The sequence below is a fragment of the Zootoca vivipara genome, chromosome 2 (genome assembly GCF_965207765.1).
Source record: "Zootoca vivipara chromosome 2, rZooViv2.hap1.1, whole genome shotgun sequence".
NCBI lineage: Eukaryota > Metazoa > Chordata > Lepidosauria > Squamata > Lacertidae > Zootoca > Zootoca vivipara.
The window spans coordinates 84,453,328-84,472,787 of record NC_142584.1 but is presented as its reverse complement, the minus strand read 5'-3'; the positions used below and the strand labels follow the sequence as shown (position 1 = coordinate 84,472,787).

The 19,460-nt window shown below is 42.0% G+C and overlaps 1 protein-coding gene across 4 annotated transcripts in view; it reads left to right on the top strand.

Annotated features, from left to right (window-relative positions):
- SLC41A3 (solute carrier family 41 member 3) overlaps positions 1 to 19,460 on the top strand; it is a 52,518-nt gene that overhangs the window by 21,065 nt on the left and 11,993 nt on the right. For all 4 annotated transcript variants that reach the window (XM_035106485.3, XM_035106486.3, XM_035106487.3 and 1 more), the window contains 5 exons: positions 1,031 to 1,102; positions 3,163 to 3,307; positions 5,258 to 5,404; positions 12,127 to 12,271; positions 17,095 to 17,174. In XM_035106485.3, coding sequence (XP_034962376.3) covers positions 1,031 to 1,102; positions 3,163 to 3,307; positions 5,258 to 5,404; positions 12,127 to 12,271; positions 17,095 to 17,174 — 589 coding nt within the window. The remainder of the gene's footprint in view (positions 1 to 1,030; positions 1,103 to 3,162; positions 3,308 to 5,257; positions 5,405 to 12,126; positions 12,272 to 17,094; positions 17,175 to 19,460) is intronic.

Sequence of the window (19,460 nt, the reverse complement as noted above, 5' to 3'; positions counted from 1 at the left end):
TTCGAAAACGGAAACATTCACTTCCAGGTTTTCGGCGTTTGGCTTCCAAAACGTTTGGCAGCCGAGACATTTGAAAACCAAGGTTCCACTGTAATACATTCCAATCTGCCTTCTAGGTAGTTTTGGTTTGAACTAAGCATATTGCTGCAGCTGTATTTCACGCCCAGGTTTTTGGTTTGCAGAGTGGGCTGAGGAATTAACTCCTAGGAACCAGTGGTCATTTTTTGTGTGAGCCCAGGCTGGGATAGAAAAATGTCAAAATCCGCATGTGCCCACATTAAAATATTAGATACCACAGGAAGCCAAGTTTGATATCATTCTAGACCTGGCCATGCCTGATCCTAGGCATATTTTTTATTATTGAATGAATGAAAAATAAAATGTATATATACATTTGTCAGTACATGAACAAGTACTTACCGGTAGTTACGTGTTAAGTTTTATTTACTTATTTGACTGGCATACACATACAGTCATTTTGACAGGATTTTATTATTGTGGGAGTTTTTGTTGCTGCAAGATGGAGTTACATAGATTGCCTGTAAATATAAATTCATTGGAGGATATGGACTACATATGTCTTCGGTCTTGCCTAGGAGAGTTCTTTTCCAACTTTTGTAAATCCCCCCCCTCTCTCTGCCTCTCTTTTTCTCTCATTCAAAACACACATGGTTTTTAAAGTTTTTAATCCCTGGACAGAACAGATTTTTTTTTTAAAAAAAGCTTTTTCCTCCTTTCCTGCCTTGGTCACCAGTGTGTAATCTGCACAACCTGCTGCTCACTTTGGGTGCATACAATCTGCTGCCACATACATTGTATGCTCAGATCCTGTTTGCACGGGAAGAAAAGAAAACCCACACCCCACAGGGGCAGGTGTGGAATGCCCTGATACATATGGAAAGGGCGGAAACAGAAATGACTGGGACCACAGTGCTCCCAAGGTCTGGGGGCAGCCTCCTTGGGGCAGGTGTTCTCCCCCACCTTGTCTGCCAGCAAGTAACATTTAAGTTTTCCCTCTTCTGCCTCCCAGGCTAATACTGGAAGGATGGATGATACTCGGGCACAGTGGAAAATGGCTACTTGCAATTTGGCTCTGATTCAGGTAAGTAGATCTAAACTTTTGCTTGAAACCCCTTCATAGTATTCGTCAAGCTACACACCCTGCGGACATTCTCACGGGTGCGTGGAGTGGCAAGGCAAGGCTTAGGGTATCTGCTGATTGTGTCCTTTCAAAACTGTGCTTTACAATCAGTGGAGGAGGCCTCATTTTTCCATACAAAGTCCTGTTGGCTGCACGCTTTTAAAGCCTAGCAATTGCAACCAGAGACCTAAATAGCTAAGGCTTGAGCCTCACATCTGCAGCAGTTTTTCTTCAGTTATGCAGCTCATTGTGTGACCTATGCTTCATAAAGGTCAGGTTTATGAAGTCCCAGGTTTAGTGTACTGAATGGCTCATGTGGAATCATTTTGTGTACATCTGCATAGCTTGGAACTTGCTGGGATGTCTTCATATAGTCTGGGATTTTTCCAACGCCACCATCTTTACAGGAATGTGGTCCTGCATATCTGTGCCCCTCTAGGAATTAATTGGCATTAAAACAAATGCCTGTTCAGTTGAATTATATGTTATGAAATATAATAACTATGAAAGCCAGCTATTCAGACTAGAAAATATTAATAGTTTTCTAAATATTGATTAGCTTATTAATTGTACTTATTTCATTATCTCTTTCTATCTTCCTGGGCCTGGTTATAAACCCATCTTAAGATTCCAGTCCTAAACACATTATATGAAAATACGTCCTGTTGAATTCTGGAAGCTTCCTTCACACAACATGCTTTGACTTAAGTTCCTACTGTTATAAGAGTTAAAAGGGGTCCTTCTATTTTCATTGCTTAAGGAAATGCCCTGAAGGTGATTGTTTAAATTAGTTTTTGCAACCTGGTGTCCCATCAGCGCTGCCAGGTTTATTAAGGCTGGTTTAAGGATAACTTGTTCAGTACATCTTCCTTTGGATACCCTAATAATAGCAATTGAACTGAACTATTATTTGGTCACTACATTGGTCAGCTTAAAGAAGTTAATTTTCTCAACTGCCTTTTAAAGATACAAGATACAGTGGTACCTCTACTTACGAATAACTCTACTTACAAATGTTTCTACTTACAAATGGAGCTCCGTCCGCCATCTTGGATGCGGTTTAGATAGGATTTTTTCTACTTATGAATTTTTAGATAGGGTTGCTTCGACTTACGATTTTTTTCTCCCAATGCATTCCTATGGGATTCAACTTACAATTTTTTTCGACTTACGAATGTGCGTTCGGAACGCATTTAATTCGTAAGTAGGGGTACCACTGTAATGGATTATATTTTATTGGGCCAATGTCTGTTGGTAAAGGAGTTATCAATATATTAAGTTACACAATGCTGCTTACCAGGGTGGAAATGTAACTGTGTAACTCACATGTTTACATACTTCCTCATCAACAGAAACATCTGCTAATGGGCCCAATCCTCATTACAGATTTAAACTCTCTTCTCAGGAAACCCTAAGGTTGTAGTACTGTGAAGTGAGCATAGGAATATCTAACAGGGAATTCTCAGCACCTCACAAAACTACAATTCCCAGAATTCTTTGGGAGTGGGACCCATGGCGGTTAATATGATATGAAATTGTTGTGTTTGTCGTGCATGTATAAATATTGAGTAGAATCTTTGTTTTCATCCACGAGGGGACAGCAGTAAGCTTTTGTGAACAACCTAAAGATGCCTGAATTTTAATATGACACTCTGAGCGCCACATCGCACATTCCTGTCTTGGAGATTTCAGACCCGCATCTGCCCTCACAAGTGTGTCTGGAAGCCTGCAAAAGGGAAAATATTTGTGTGCGCATGCAAGTGGAAAGATAACTGGCAGGAAAAAAAAGTATTGTGAGCACGTGCACACACACTGCTGCTTCATTGCCCAATGCCTCGCTACCTCGAAACTGCTTTTCCTTTTTGAAAAAAAGAAATGTTGAGTCTTTCTGGTGCTTTTGCATGTAACATGCCATTTGTTCCCGTGCTACCTTAGACCAGACGTCTGCAGGAATGCTTGCACGTTGGTACCAGACGAATAGCTCCTGAGCCTCTCTGTCCTCCATTCTTTTTGCTCCACAGTTGCAGGCCACGGTGGTGGGGCTGCTGGCTGCAGTGGCAGCAGTCCTTCTTGGTGCCTTGACCAAAGGCTACTTGGAGCTGAACGAAGCAGCCATCCTGTGCGCCAGCAGTTTGACGACAGCGTTCATAGCCGCCCTCTCGCTTGGTGAGTCTTTGTAAACTACTCAGCTTTAGAGTACGACTCAGTTGTCTCTGGAAGCCTCTCTCTCTGTACCTTGCCATAAACAGTCTCAGGTCCACTTTCTCTCTTAGGATGACTCCAGCGCTCAGGTATGCTTCCCAGGAGTTTCGTCATGACTGCCTGTTCACCTTGAGCCAGAGCTGTTAGGAAATTGATTGATGCTTTTAGGAACCTAAGCACCCTCGGCTTTCTGGCCCTTCACCCAAACCTAATGTCCCACCTTCTGCCTTTCATGGGATCCAGTTGTCCGCTTAGAGCAGGAGTCGGCAAGGCTCCTCCGTGGAGGATCCTCCTTGGGCTGGACCAATGCAGCGCGATGCCAGAAATCGTGCCTGCGCAGAAGCAATTTTTGGTGTCGGGGCATGCACAGAAGTGATTTCTGGAGCCACGTAAGAGAGTCCCCACACCGCACCGGTTTAGCGCAGTTCGCGGGGAATCGCTGAGTGGGCGGCTCGGTTCGGGGCGGCTCATGGGCCGGTTAAACAGCCTCCATGGACCGCTTCCAGCCCATGGGCCGCAGGTTGGGGACCCCTGGCTTAGAGAAAACTTGTGTCAAAATCTAGATGAGCAGTCTTGGGTACTAAGTGCATTCCTCTCGTTTTTGATCTTCAAACTTCAGCCAGCGTAATATGATGGCATTCTCTGTGCCGTGGGGAATTTATGCTACTCCAGAAAGACTGTTTCACAGTGCTTTGTGCCAAATGGAGCACAAGAGGAGAAGCTTGCAAGTCTTCCACAAGAGAGCAGCATAAGACCTTTAAAAAAAGAAGGAAGTAGGTGGCGGCGTCAGAAATGCTGACACCCTAAAACACAAAGAAAGGAGGGCAACATCTTAGGATGATGGACTGCTCCTTCCTGTTTTAAAAAGGCAAGATGGTTTAGGATGCCAGATTGCTGCTCCTTTGTTTTCCTCAGTGATCTGGGTGGGTATGAAAGAGAACTGTGATACTATTGACACATTCCATGGAGGAATTTATTTTGGCTCCGATAGCTAAGTGTATCTGCCATGCGTTCAGGCGCCTTATTCCTCTGAACATCACTCGCTAGGGATAAGAAACAGTGTACGGCCCCCTGCCTTAGGAACTCAGGGAGCTGCCTTGTATCGAGTGATATCATTGGTCCATCTTTAACTCAGTATTGTCTTCATTGAATGGCTGCAGCTCTCCACGGTTTCAAGCAGGACGTTTCTCCAGCTGCACCTGGAGATTTGGACTTGGGACCTTCTGCCGGCAAAGCAGACTCTCTGCTACTGAGCCACAGCCCTTCCCTGCCTTCATTAGGCCTGAAAGGGTTGCCAAGAGAAAATGCCCAGCACAAAGTTCCCTGGCACTTGTGGTTTGCCAGGGCTTTACGAAGGACCAATCATTCTTGCAGTTCTCAGGGATTTTAACGTTAGAACCCTCTTGTTTGGAAAGCTTTCAGGCATAGTGAAAGGGAGTCCATTTGGACTGCATATGGTATGGATATCTATGTTTTACCTGGTCTCAGCTGATGTGTCCCCCTCCCCCCTTGTGCAGAAACCCCTTTCTCCCTAGCTTATCTCCTCACCCCAACTTACTCCTGTACTTAATGTACCTCCTTTGGCTTGTTGATTATGGTTTGGAAAATGTACATTAATAGAGGTGTGGGGGGGGGACTAACTCCCCCCCCCAATAGCCACTGTCTCTGCTGGCTTCTTTTTCAGTTGTTAAAATAGCCTCCTTTGCTACTCTCTTTTCATCTTCTCCCTGCAACGGGTCTTGCTTCAAGGCAGATGTCTCCTGTCTTTCCATGCCATCCTGGACACAAGCCCTGGCCAGATTTCAGGGCTACTGCTCCCTCTATTGGCTTTAGGAGAGCTCGGCATACCGGGAGTCTCCCCTACCTTGAACTGAACTTTCTCCAAACCACTTGTTTTCTTTTCTTTTCTTCTAGGTCTGGTGATGATCGGCGTGATAGTGGGTGCAAGAAAGGTGGGGATAAACCCAGACAATGTTGCTACGCCCCTGGCAGCAAGCCTCGGAGACCTGATAACGCTTTCCCTGCTAGCTGCCATCAGCAGCACCCTCTACAAATACATAGGTACGTCAGCAAAAGAAGCCCGGGAGCTCTGGAACCACAGAATGGCCTCTCCCTAGACAGCCGCCCACGTTGGAAGGAAAGCAGATTCCCAGGCTGACCAGGGTCTGCAGGGGTAGGCGGCTTTGTTCTGCCTGTTGAGAGAGAACCCTTCAGGCTCTCTGAATCTCCTAGTTCATTTAATGTGGCACAGTGGGATCCATTTTGGTAACCGACAAGGGGAAATTGGAATCTGTGCAACAGATGCATCAAAACTCCTGCACTTGAAGAAGCACCGTGTAAATCACCCAGTGCAAATTACCTAGACCAGATAGAAATAGAGGATTCTGTGCCTATTAGTTGTGTAAAAAAATGAAATTTTGTAGGTTTGGGGGAAGAGAAAACCTGCGAAGATCCCCTCTTCTACAAAGGCCCTCCTAAAAGTATGACATCCCTCTCCTCTTTGGCCTTGATAGTCCTCTCTCTACAACAGGATATCCTCCATCTCAGTTGTCCCTTCTCTGTGCTCCCTCTTAATGGAAAAAAAAACCCAGATAGGAAAAGATACCCCATCACGATGCAGCCTGCATATTAAGAGCTGATACAAAAGTTTCCTAATCTGCTGTACACTGTCACTGAAATTTAAAAATTGCCAAGGCAGTTATTGTGTGACTGAGAGGAGTTTGTGAAAGGATGAGATTTTGGCTTGTGTTTTATTTTCAGTTGGTTAAGGTGTTTTTTTTTCTTGGAAGGTTGTAACAACAGCAGTCCAAGGTAACTGGAAATTGAAAGCAGATAATGTGGGTTACAGTCATACCTCGGTTTAAGTATGTCTCAGTTTGAGTATTTTCAGTTTAAGTACTCCGCGGAACCGTCTGGAACAGATTAATCCACTTTCCATTACTGTACTTTCAATGGGAAAGTTCGCTTCAGGTTAAGTATGCTTCAGGTTGAGTACTCCGCGGACTGGTCTGGAATGGATTAATCCACTTTCCATTACTTTCAATGGGAAAGTTCGCTTCAGGTTAAGTACGCTTCAGTTTAAGTACTCCACGGACCGTCTGGAACGGATTAATCCACTTTCCATTACTTTCAATAGGAAAGTTCACTTCAGGTTAAGTACGCTTCAGGTTAAGTACAGACTTCCGGAACCAATTGTGTTTGTAAACCGAGGTACCACTGTACTTAGTGGTGGTTTCCTGTATGCTGTTACTCATTTTACACGACAGCAAACATGCTACACCCCAATAGAGAAAGGTGGCCTAATAATTTCTTCCCATTTCAGCCCTCTTCCCCTTCAGACAAACCAGAGAACCAATGTAGCATTATAGGGCATTAGATTGGGACCACGGAAACGTAGTCATGAAGCCCACTGGTAGGGATTGGGAATGGATTCAATTCAATTCAAAACGCAACCACCCTTCGAAATTTGCAGTACAGTTCTTCAGCCAAGTAAGGTGCACAAAAATGCATATACTGAGGTGAAGTTTGCATTAAAATGCATATATACTAGAGGAAAAATGCTTTGCAAACATAGTTTGGCAAAATTGCTCACAAAATGTGTATATTAAGAGATATCAACATCAGGGGCGTGGGATGGGGAAACAGATGTGGCAATGTGGATTTTAGGAGTGGAAAATGAGAAACAGAGAAACCAAAGTGATGCAGATTCACCCATCTCTAGCTGCTGTGTAACCTTGGGCCCATTGCTGCCAAGTTTTCCCTTTTCTCGCGAGGAAGCCTATTCAGCATAAGGGAAAATCCCTTTAAAAAAGGGATAACTTGGCAGCTATGCCTTGGGCCAGTCATTACTCTTGACCTTGCTTACCTCACAGTAATAATATAATAACAATAATTTATTATTTATACCCCACCCATCTGGCTGGGTTTCCCCAGCCACTCTGGGCGGCTTCCAGAAGGATATTAAAATACAATAATTTATTAAACATTAAAAGCTTCCCTAAACAGGGCTGCCTTCAGATGTCTTCTAAAAGTCTGGTAGTTGTTTTTCTCTTTGACCTCTGATGGGAGGGCGTTCCACAGGGCAGGTGCCACTACCGAGAAGGCCCTCTGCCTAGTTCCCTGTAGCCTGGCTTCTCGCAGCGAGGGAACCGCCAGAAGGCCCTCAGCACTGGACCTCAGTGTCCAGGCAGAATGATGGGGGTGGAGATGCTCCTTCAAGTATACTGGACTGAGGCCGTTTAGGGCTTTAAAGGTCAATACCAACACTTAAATTGTGCTCGGAAACGTACTGGGAGCCAATGTAGATCTTTCAAGACCGGTGTTATGTGGTCCTGGCTATATATAATTGTCTCTGAAAGCAGAGTTGCTTAGGATCAGACACTCCCTACCTCCAGTTTTAAAATCAATCTGAGAAGCAAAGAGATTCATTCAGCCCCCACCCCTTTGCTGCTGCTGCTGCACTTGCTTCCTGCCCTGTATCACCTGGGGTGATGCTAAGAGCTGTGCAAATCCCATGCTCCACCCCCAGAGAAAGGTGTGTTCCCTTTCTGGGTGACATCCTTTGTGATTTAAGACAGCTTTTGTGATTAAAGGCTTTGATAACTTCATGCTTGTAGCCTCAGGCTTTAACAGAATCTTATTTTGAGAGAGGGAGGAAAAAAATATGAAGCACATTTCCAGAATGTTTCATCTGCTCCATTACCTTCAAAATGTGTTGCAACTGGCCCAGCTTTGCACCAGTTATAAAGAGCAGGTGGGGAGAGCCCTCTTAAGAACGATCATTAGCATCTCAAAAGGCCTGGCACACTCCCCATTGCTTGAAGGTGTTTCTGAAGCTTCCTTCCTCCTGCTTCTGAGTCATGCTTGTTTTGTCAGAGCAGCAGCATCTCCTCTCCCTCTTTCCTGACGTTCCCTGCACTTCTAAAGCATAGCTGCCAAGTTATCCCTTTTTTACAGGGATTTTCCCTTATGCTGAATAGGCTTCCTCGCGAGAAAAGCGAAAACTTGGCAGCTATGTTCTAAAGGTCATCCCAAGATTGACTTATTCAGAAGACAGACAGAAATAAAACAACAGGAGCTGATATAAGCTAAAGGGACGGGTGGGTGGGTAAGGATGAATAGGGCCGTAACTGCTCTAGCTCCCAGTAGCTGGCATTCTAGTCCATTATCGCCTTTTTTGACAAGACAGTCTGGTAGCCTCACAAACAGCCCTGGGTGCTTCATAGAGAAGTATATAAAAGCTAGATCCAGCCTGCCTGCCACAAAACAAAGTCACCTTCACAGCTAGAGATTCACAGGTGGATTATACCACAATCAGTATTTTAGGTAAACAAAACAAAACCCCACACAAAGAGGATAGCCATCAAAATAATTCAGAAGCTCTGTGCCGTACATTTGTTAGACTTCAAGGTTCCATGTGGGTTTTTTTTGTTGCCCTTGCTCACGATGAGCCTCGTGGTCCCGTCCAACTCTACGATTCTACGAGTAAACAGACCAAGACATCTGCTCTTTGTGAAATAACGAACAATAGCAGCATACATATTAGGTCTGTGTCCGCTATAAATTCTAGAGTGCTTGAGGCTAGGTCTGGATGGTCTAACTCTTTGAAGCTGCATCTAAATCTATTGTGAGGTCTCGGTAATTGTCAAAGGGGTGGAAGCCAGTTTTCATTACATCATTCAGCACTTGAACTGAAATTCCTATTCTGGAGCTCTTTTTCTCATCTTGCAGCTGATCGAAATTTGGTAACAAAAGTTGACTTGTGTCGAACTGTCCTTATAGTGTCAGAAACGCTTGGTTGTCAGGTCTTCTCCCTTGATTAAGCTTGAGCTGCATCCTTTCCCTTGGCTGAACTCAGAAATGCTCAGTTTTTTTCATTGGTTCAGTTAGAAGCTCCGGGGTCTGTTTTATTTTTTCCAACAGTGTTGCTTAGTGAGCAGTGAGCAGTGACTGTTATGCAATGGAAAAAGGGGCTCTAGTTCCATTCTGGTCAGCCTGTTTACCTTTTTTTAAAAAATATGTTTTTTATTATGTTTTCCATCATATATAGATTTCATTACATTCCACATTTTATAATTTAACATTCTATCTCTTTACTCCTAGAGTTGACTTCCACTCTTCTTTCTTCTGTCTCCTTCTGTAGTCTTTATCTTTTGCTTTGTCTCTCATCTTTCATCTCTCCTTTTTATCTCACATCTTATCTTTTATATACAGTATATTTACAATTTATAATATTGTATATTGTATACACATATCTTGAGTTCTTTTATCCACTCCTTATTCCTCTGTTAATCCAATTTTAATAACCATCTTTACCAAATTTACCATACTATATCCAATAAACTGTATCCACCTCTATATCCATCTTGCTACTGAAGTTTCTGCTGTGGGGTTTATCTCTATGTTACTGGTAATTATCTTTTCAACATAGTTTATCAATGTACACGTTGTATTTCCCCCATTCTTTCAGAAATGTTTCGTTGCTTTGGCATCTTATTTTCCCGGTTAGTCTAACTATCTCCATATATTCCAGTGTTTTTTGTTGCCACTGGTCAGCCTGCTTCCTGTTAACACACATAGTGTTCTCCATTTATTTTTACCTTTACCTTTTCTTTTACCTTTACCTTTCTTCACTTATTGCTTAGTTTACTGCTGTCCTGGACTTGCTTAAAAACTTTTTTTTAAAGAAAAAAAATCAGCTGTGTGCTATTTCCTTTTATGAAAGCTCCTTGGCTTCTTTTAGGAGGTATCCTGTTTCCTCTGTACGGATTAACAAGCTTCTTTTAAATGCCGGGTTCTGTTTTTTTAAAAAAATAACATTTTATTAGATTTTCCAATTAATACACATTTAAACATAACAAATAACACCATAACACTGTAACATGTATTTCACTGTGACTTCCCTCCATCCCCTCATAAGGTTTTCTAATCAAAGCTTATCCCGCAGTTTTTTATTTCCTCTTCCTAAATTCAGTTCGCAGGATTTACTTCAACCCTGCAAGAGTTTTTAAACTTCTACAGTTCTTTTCCATGTAGTCCACATATTTACTCCAGTCTTTTAGGAACTTTGTTTCCCCCTGGTTCCGGATCCCGCTCGTAAGTCTCGCTAATTCAGCATAGTCTATCATTTTTGTCTGCCACTCTCCAATCGTCGGTAATTCCTGTGTCTTCCATTTTTGGGCTAATAAAGTCCTAGCCGCGGTTGTTGCATATAAAAATAATACATTGTCCTCTCTTTTAATTTCTTGACCTATCATTCCTAAGAGAAATGATTCAGGTTTTTTGGGAAAGGTGTATTTAAAAATTTTCTTCAGTTCATTATATATCATTTCCCAAAATTCTTTGACCTTGTCGCACTTCCACCACATATGATAAAAATCTCCCTCCTCCTCCTTACATTTCCAGCATTTTCTATCATTCATTCTATACATTTTAGACAATTTCACTGGAGTTAAATACCATCTATATATCATTTTCCAAATATTCTCTTTCAATGCGGTACATGCAGTAAATTTTAATGTTTGGTTCCACAGCTTCAACCAACAATCTTAAATGCCGGGTTCTGCAGTATGACAAATCACTTATTAGAGATGTGGTAATGAGCTTGTTCTATTACCCCACAAGAGCAGTCAGTTTGGGTTTCTTAATTTTCTACCTTTGGGTAATTCTGCTTCCGCCAACTCCATCTTGCCAAACGTGATGAAGGGACTTCTGTTTGAAGATTAGTAGCAAATCCAATTTGTATACTCTGGGGTGATGCTTACATAGACTCGGAACAAGAAAACACACTGACTCTGAAGTTAGTCGTGCTTAATTAAATTCCACTTAAAGCACTGGATCCTAAAGATAACCTTCTCCCATGTGAACCTGGGCACTTGGAAGAGAAGATAACTTCCGTAATGGTGGCTCCTTATGTCCTTATCCAGCTCTGTTGCTTTGTTGCTGCTGGTCCTGTAATCGTGTTACTTCATTTAGGCTTTGGTTTTATATTGATGTAAAACCCACTTGGCACATCCTTTTGGATGGAAAGTTGAGATAATAGATTAATTACAAAGAAGGTCTGCTCATGCAACAAAACGTTCCCCTTCCTCCTCCCATGCTCCCTACATCTGTTCCAGAGGGTTGGAGGGAGCCCCAGAACAGATTTAGGGGGTGCACAGGGAAAAGAGGGGAGAAAAGCCCCATTTCACAAGCAGGCCCCCTTCTCTGCATGCACCGCACTTGGCACTACATTGAATTCCAACCAGATAAATCAATTACATATAAAAATAAGTGTAACTTGATCCATTGGCTTTGAGACTTTACTCCTCTAACGTGCTCTGGAATATGCCCTGCTCTCCTGCCTGCTAGAGCATGCTTACTATTTTTGCTTTATGTTTTCTATTGCGGCAACCAATGCATCCCCCCAAGTCAGCTAATTCTGCTGGCTGCTTATAGATGGCGATGGAAGCAGGCAGTGATGGAGAAACACTGCATAATTATTAGAGCAAACAGGTTTGGACACTCATCACTGCATCTGTTATTTCGCTTGAGAAAACGGAATGGTCTTCCCTACAAAGCTGTATCCTTTCAGATTCGGAGATTCACGCAGAAACCTTTTAAGATGTGTTGTGGAAAGGGGGATCACTGAGTTGTCATTGTCATTGTTTTTATTATGTATTTTTTGTTTGTTTCTTACATTGCGATTTTATGTTGTGAACCACCCTGTATACTGCATATAGGGCAGTGTACAAATTTAATAAATAAAATAATGATAATAATAAACCCTTCCTTTTCTTTGGCAGAGGTGAGATACCTGTCGCCCCTGATCTGTGCCGTCTTCATTGTTATGATTCCTCTTTGGATTGCTATTGCCAGGCAGAGTCCTCCTGTGGCTGAAGTCCTCAAGACTGGGTGGCAGCCTGTCATTGTTGCCATGGCCATCAGCAGGTAAGCATCATGGGCTAGAGACGGACTGGAATTTAAGAGGTCTTGTCCCTGATGCTAACTGTGCAAATATGACGCTTCCAGGGACAATTTCTTCCTGTGTATTTGGTTTGCAGCTAACATGTTCCTGGAGTCTGGAGCCTTAGGTTGCCCAAACAGTGCCATACATGCGCAGGACATGTTGGCAAGCTGGGGGAATGTCCAGTGTTTACTGAAGTACAATAAGGAAGAAAACTCTAAGGTGGGGGGGGGGCTCCCCAAAAGTGTGCAATGAGGACAGTGTTCAGTAACCACAAGATGCTGATGGACTCTTGGTATAAGTGTAAACCAGCCCCCAAACTGCTTATGTGTATGTGTTAAAAGAGACAAATGAGGCCTGCAACAAAATGTTGCAGCGTGCAGGCTTCCAGCCATGCCCTTTTGCAATATAACTCTTTCCATTGCCCCCCACTTCTTAAAAGGAATCCGCTTGGATAACTGCATAATGAGCTAATTTGAACTGTAAACAGCATATCTCTACTTCTTTTAGAATTCAGTGACCACAAGAGTGCAAAAGGCTCACTCAGACCATCTGACAGGTCTGACACTGAATTGGAAGAACCACTGTTCACTATTGGCCACCATTCTCCTAAGAAAGAGGAGATGAGTCCTGAAGACTTGCGTCTAGTACGCAGATCTAAAAGAGCCACAAAGGCCAAACCACCTAAGAGGTATGCTGACTATATAAAGACCTGATAAATGAACACCAAGCCCAGATAAGTAAAGAGCTGTGCCCTATCAAGGATCTTCTTTCTGACTGCTTAGGATTACTTACCTCCTTGGTTGAACTAATTAGGAGAAATGAAGTTATCCACTCCCACAAAAAAGATGATAATATGGGAAGTAGAAACAAAACTCAGCTTGTCAAAGAAAATAGACAAACAAATAGGAAGGAAGGGAAACATACAGACAACAAGAAATATTCCCTAAAGAGGAAGTGCCGCAAGAACAAGGGGAGAAAGGGAAAAAAATCAAAGAATATTAAGATGGGACGAAAGGTAAAACCAGCAGTTCGGACAAAAAAAATGAATTTCACAAAGCTTTATAAGCTCCTAGAGAACCTTAATATAAAGAGCCCTAACAACCCCTCAACCCCTCAAGATAAAAGTCGCAACCAAAGCCCAAATACCTACAGAACTTACCAAGAGGCTAGACCTCGAAATCCAATAGAACATTCAGCAGAACAATCGCCATCCCCTGGTGAAATTCAAGGGGATTTAGAGGAATATTTGAATAACAAACAAGATAATACCATAAAGGTAGACCGAAACAGCTTGAATTTAATATTAAACAAACACAAACTAGTCTTTATACCTGTATCCATACACGGAGGTCTCTTTACATATGCGCAGCAGAGAATTTATATCTCCAAGAAAATTGACTTAGTCCTGAGAGGACTTATTCCAGTAGAAAACATTGTCAATATTAAGTTTCTCCCATATGACAATGCTCAAAAAAGAGTGGTGGTAACACTCAAGGACTGGTCGTCAACTAAACAAATATTAGCTAATAAGGACACGTTATTAAGGGCAGGACTGTCGGTAATGCGTCTATTTGAAGATTATGGTGACCCCCTATGGTGATTATGGTGACCCCCTTAAATATGAGTCAATATGCTGCGAGCTAGGAATACTACCTCTATCAATAAGAGCGTGGCTGAGGACTTTGAAATACTGGATCTTCCTTCATAATAGAGCCCTATCTCCTAACTCTCTCCTTTACGACCTTCTAAGTGATAGTATAAGCTATAACCTATCACTGACTTGCAGGAGAAAGTTGAACTCAATAGGACTAAAGATAACTGATTTTGAAAACGTTGACCCCAAAGAAGTCTGGAAAATTATTAGAAAGACTCTTATAGAGAAAAGCACCCTCTACTTACTTGAGATGGCGGGGCGCAGCACCTGCTCCCCATTACACCTGAACCTCCCAATGTGTAGAGACTTTAAAGGGGGATATATGGCAAACTTGAAGAGTCAGGAAGAGTGCAGGCTCTTCATGTTGGCTAGATTCAACGTGTTCCCCTCTATGGAGACAGAAGGAAGATATCTAGCTCTCCCAAAAGCCGAACGTTTATGTAAATGCGGGAAGAATGAACCAGATACATTGGACCACATTTTCTTTTCCTGTAATTACAGTATTAATGCGAGAAGACGATTGCTGGATGCTTTGCAGGTGGATGCATCGATCGCAGCAATGCCAACTATTCAGGGGTTATTGTCAGATAATAATGATGGAGTTACTTTAGTGGTGGCTGAGTTTTTGTGCTCGGTTCACGCAGAGAGATTGGGCCACTGTGGAGAGGACCAGGTGATGCTAATTGAAAATTGATATATTGCTCTAAAATACTAAATCAATTAATATGTATTTTATTTCATGAAGTTTATAATGTGAATGTTTTACTCATAATTTTGTTCTGAAGCTTCTGAATTTGTCATGCCTAATAAAGGTTATTGATTTGACTTTGATTTGAGGTATTCTGACGAGTTTGCTAAAACAGCTGTTGTTAGTAACTCAAGAGAAGGTTTGGGAACCTTCAACCTTCCAAGAGGTCCAAGATTTAGCATAGAAGAATGCAGAGCCATGGCTAAAAGCCATGAAGGCTGAACTTGATTCCTTAGAAAGGAACAAGATCTGGGAGTTAGTTCCGATAGTACCAGGGAAGAAGCTGGTTGAAAAGGCAGGACCCAGTATCAGATGCACAGGAGGAACATGCTTTGAGGTGCCCTCTTGGTAGTTCCTCTGCCCTCAGGGTGGTGGTGGTCCAAGAGAGGGTAGTCCCTAAGTTGTGCAATTCCCTTCCCACAGAGATGCATCTGGCACCTTCACTATACAGCTCCCTGCCGGAGCTGAAGATGTACCTCTTCCCCCTGGCTTGAGATGCATATTGTTGCATGTCACTCCAATATCCAAGCAGTGCAAGACTCCAGGGGTTCCAGGCGCTCACCCGAGGTCCATGTCTTTATGATATATGGTTTATTTACACAGATATACAACTTGAGCATGCAAGGTAGAGGTTCACAGCACTGACCCCCAATAGGGTCTCGCTTCTCCCATAGCTGCAGCTTTGGATTCAAAGGCAGAAATGAACCATCATGCTCTGACCCTCTTTCCAGCTTGCTGACTTCAACAGACTGCAACCTTTTTTCTTAGGTCCTGTCATAGCCAACTCTAAAGGTTCTCCTTCAAACTCTGCTTTGTTTCCGAAAACTAACCCTGAGTGGAGCAAAAAGTCCCTCCCATTTGCCATCTGGCACAGAGCCCCTCTAATTTCGCTTTCCTAATGGCTCCAAAACTTCCTTTTGTCCTCCTAATGGCCCATCACCCCAGGCGATTTCTTGGGTCAGGAAACTGATCTGGCTTATATTTTAACATTTGCCTTGATTAAATTCTAACCCTTACTGGACCCAGAAATTTAGGGTAGTCTGATAATCACAAACTCAAAACAATATTAATACTCCCACCTTATTTTTGAATTATTATTTTTAATATTAGTAATGTTTTTAATTGTTTTTTAAAAATATAATTTTTGAGTTTTACATTAAGAGAAAAAAGAAAAAAGAAAAATTTAAAAAAGAAATACAGAAATACAAAAAACAAAAATGACAATGTTATCACATCTTATTTCTTCAAACTTCCCCTTCTTACAGTCCTTATTAATATTTAACTTTACCATTTCCAAATCTTAGCTAAACATCATAAAATTACATCTTGTAATGTTTTTTAATTGTTGTAACCTGTCATGGAACCTTAGGGTGAAGGGCAGGTAATGAATTATAAGAATAATAAGAATAATGCTGATGGTATGCTATGTGGCGATACCTTCTAGAGTTATAGTTCTTAACTTGAAATTTGTTCCAATCACATATGTTTATTCTTTTCAACTTTTCTTTTGCTTTTTATGCCACCTTAGTTCAGATCAGATTTCTAACAGCCATGGCATGGCTATATTCTCAAGAAAATACTCTGAAGCTGTAAATGATGATGGTCCCCAAAATAAATGAAATTTATGGCCTCATACTTGTCATATTATTTAAAATGATATGCTATAAAGTGCTACAAGTTTTGTTTTTCAATCTACAGTGGTACCTCTACTTACGAATTTAATGCGTTCCGAACGCACATTCGTAAGTCGAAAAAATTTGTAAGTCGAATCCCATAGGAATGCATTGGGAGAAAAAATTCGTAAGTAGAAGCAACCCTATCTAAAAATTCGTAAGTAGAAAAAATCCTATCTAAACCGCATCCAAGATGGCGGACGGAGCTCCGTTCGTAAGTAGAAACATTTGTAAGTAGAGGTATTCGTAAGTAGAGGTACCACTGTACTGTGCTTGGTCTGTTAGGCTCATTAAAACATTTTCCTTATTGCTTTGGTGTTGAAGACATTTCCTGAGTGTACCGGGGGAAATAGAATGTTAAATTATTATTATTATTATTATTAGTAGTAGTAGTAGTAGTAGTAGTAGTAGTATTAGTATTATTATTATTTGTATACCTCCCTTCATCCAAAAATCTTTCCTGTTGTGGGATTACAGATAAGTGCAATTTTCCTTCAAGTCTTCCTAGTCTGGGAACTGGGGTGAAATCTTTGTTATCTTAGAAAAGCTGCCCGCCTGAATGGCAGCAGCAAAAGTAAGGATTTCCACAGAATATTTGCTGGGGGGAGATCAGGATGAGAAGCAAATGTAATCACATAAGATACTGATTATATATACAGTCACTGAGCAGTGGAATACTAACAGATGAAGGATATACTCATGTTCTCTTGTTTTTTTAAAATAAAACAGCATTGGGGGACTTATCTTGGACAAAACCATAACCAATCCAGACTTTGAAGGCATAGCTGTTTTCACTCCTGTGATCAATGGTAGGTTGGTTCTTTTTTTCTTTTTTCTTTTTAAGCATGTCAGGCTGCAAGTGAAATATATGTCCCTGTTTTCACCCTCATTGTTGTAGGACTTAGAGAATCCCCATTTTCAGATCCATAAGCCAGACAAATCCTGCTTGCCGCACAAAAGCGTTGTCTGCCTGCAGCATTTAATTTATTAGCTTTAAGTCTGGGTTGGATAGAGCAGAGACTTAAGGTCAGTTGTGGAGCACATGTATTGGCTGTGCAAAAGGTCCTGATTCAGGCCCTGGTATTTTCAGATAGGGCTGGAAAAGACACCCCTGGCGATGCCATTGAGTGAAGACAGTACTGTACTGAGATAAACAATCCATTGGTCTGACTCAGGAAAGCATCTTCCTGTGTACTTAAATGCTAAATTTCCAGTGGAAGATTAAATGCTTCAAAAGCTGTGTATAGTACTTAACACTTTTGTGCTGGCCCTGGAAATAGGCAGAAGGGACTGTAGTACACTCATACCTTGGGTTACCCCTTCATGGATCAATGCCTTGTCGTGGCGAAGGGGCTTGAATAACTCAGAGAAGCTATGAGCTATGCCATGCAGGGCCACCCAAGATGGACAGGTCATAGTGGAGAGTTTTGACTAAACGTGATCCACCTGGAGAAGGAACTGGCAAGCCACTCCAGTAACCCTGCCAAGAAAACTCCATGGACAAAGACAACAGGCATATAAAAGTTATGACGCTGGAAGATGAGCCCCTCAGGTCGGAAGGCGTCCAACATGCTACTGAGGAAGAGCGGAGGACAAGTACAAGTAGATTCAGAGCTGATGAAGCGGCTGGGCCAAAGCCGAAAGGACGCTCAGTTGCGGATATGCCTGGAAGCGAAAGGAAAGTCCGATGCTGTAAAGAAAAATATTGCATAGGAACCTGGAATGTAAGAACCATGAGTGGAGGTAAGCTGGATGTGGTCAAAAATGAGATGACAAGAATAAATATCGACATCCTGGGCATCAGTGAACTAAAATGGAAGGGAATGGGCGAATTCAGTTCGGATGACTATCATATCTACTACTGTGGGCAAGAATCCTGTAGCAGAAATGGAGTGGCCCTCATAGTCAACAAAAGAGTGGCAAAAGCTGTAATGGGATGCAATCTCAAAAATGACAGAATGATCTCGATACGAATCCAAGGCAGACCTTTTAACATCACAGTAATCCAAGTTTATGCACCAACTACCGGTGCTGAAGAAAGTGAAATTGACCAATTCTATGAAGACCTACAACACCTTCTAGAAATGACACCAAAGAAGGATGTTCTTCTCATTACAGGGGACTGGAATGCTAAAGTAGGGAATCAAGAGATAAAAGGAACAACTGGCAAGTTTGGCCTTGGAGTTCAAAATGAAGCAGGGCAAAGGCTAATAGAGTTCTGTCAAGAGAACAAGCTGGTCATCACAAACACTCTATTCCAACAACACAAGAGACGACTCTACACATGGATATCACCAAATGGACAGCATCGAAATCAGATTGATTATATTCTCTGCAGCCAAAGATGGAGAAGCTCTATACAGTCAGCAAAAACAAGACCTGGAGCTGACTGTAACTCAGATCATCAGCTTCTTATAGCAAAATTCCAGCTTAAACTGAAGAAAGTAGGAAAAACCACTGGGCCAGTAAGATACAATCTGAATCAAATCCCTTATGAATACACAGTGGAAGTGAGGAACAGGTTTAAGGATTTAGATTTGGTGGACAGAGTGCCTGAAGAACTATGGATGGAGGCTCGTAACATTATACAGGAGGCAGCAATGAAAACCATCCCAAGGAAAAGGAAATGCAAGAAAGCAAAATGGCTGTCCAACGAGGCCTTACAAATAGCGGAGGAGAGGAGGCAAGCAAAATGCAAGGGAGATAGGGAAAGATACAGGAAACTGAATGCAGATTTCCAAAAAACAGCAAGGAGAGACAAGAGGGTCTTCTTAAATGAGCAATGCAAAGAAATAGAGGAAAACAATAGAATGGGGAAAACCAGAGATCTGTTCAAGAAAATTGGAGATATGAAAGGAACATTTCGTACAAAGATTACCATAATCAAGGACAAAAGTGGTAAGGACCTAACAGAAGCAGAAGACATCAAGAAGAGGTGGCAAGAATACACAGAGGAATTATACCAGAAAGATATGGAGGTCTCGTACACCTCAGGTAGTGTGGTTGCTGACCTTGAGCCAGACATCTTGGAGAGTGAAGTCAAATGGGCCTTAGAAAGCATTGCTAATAACAAGGCCAGTGGAAGTGATGATATT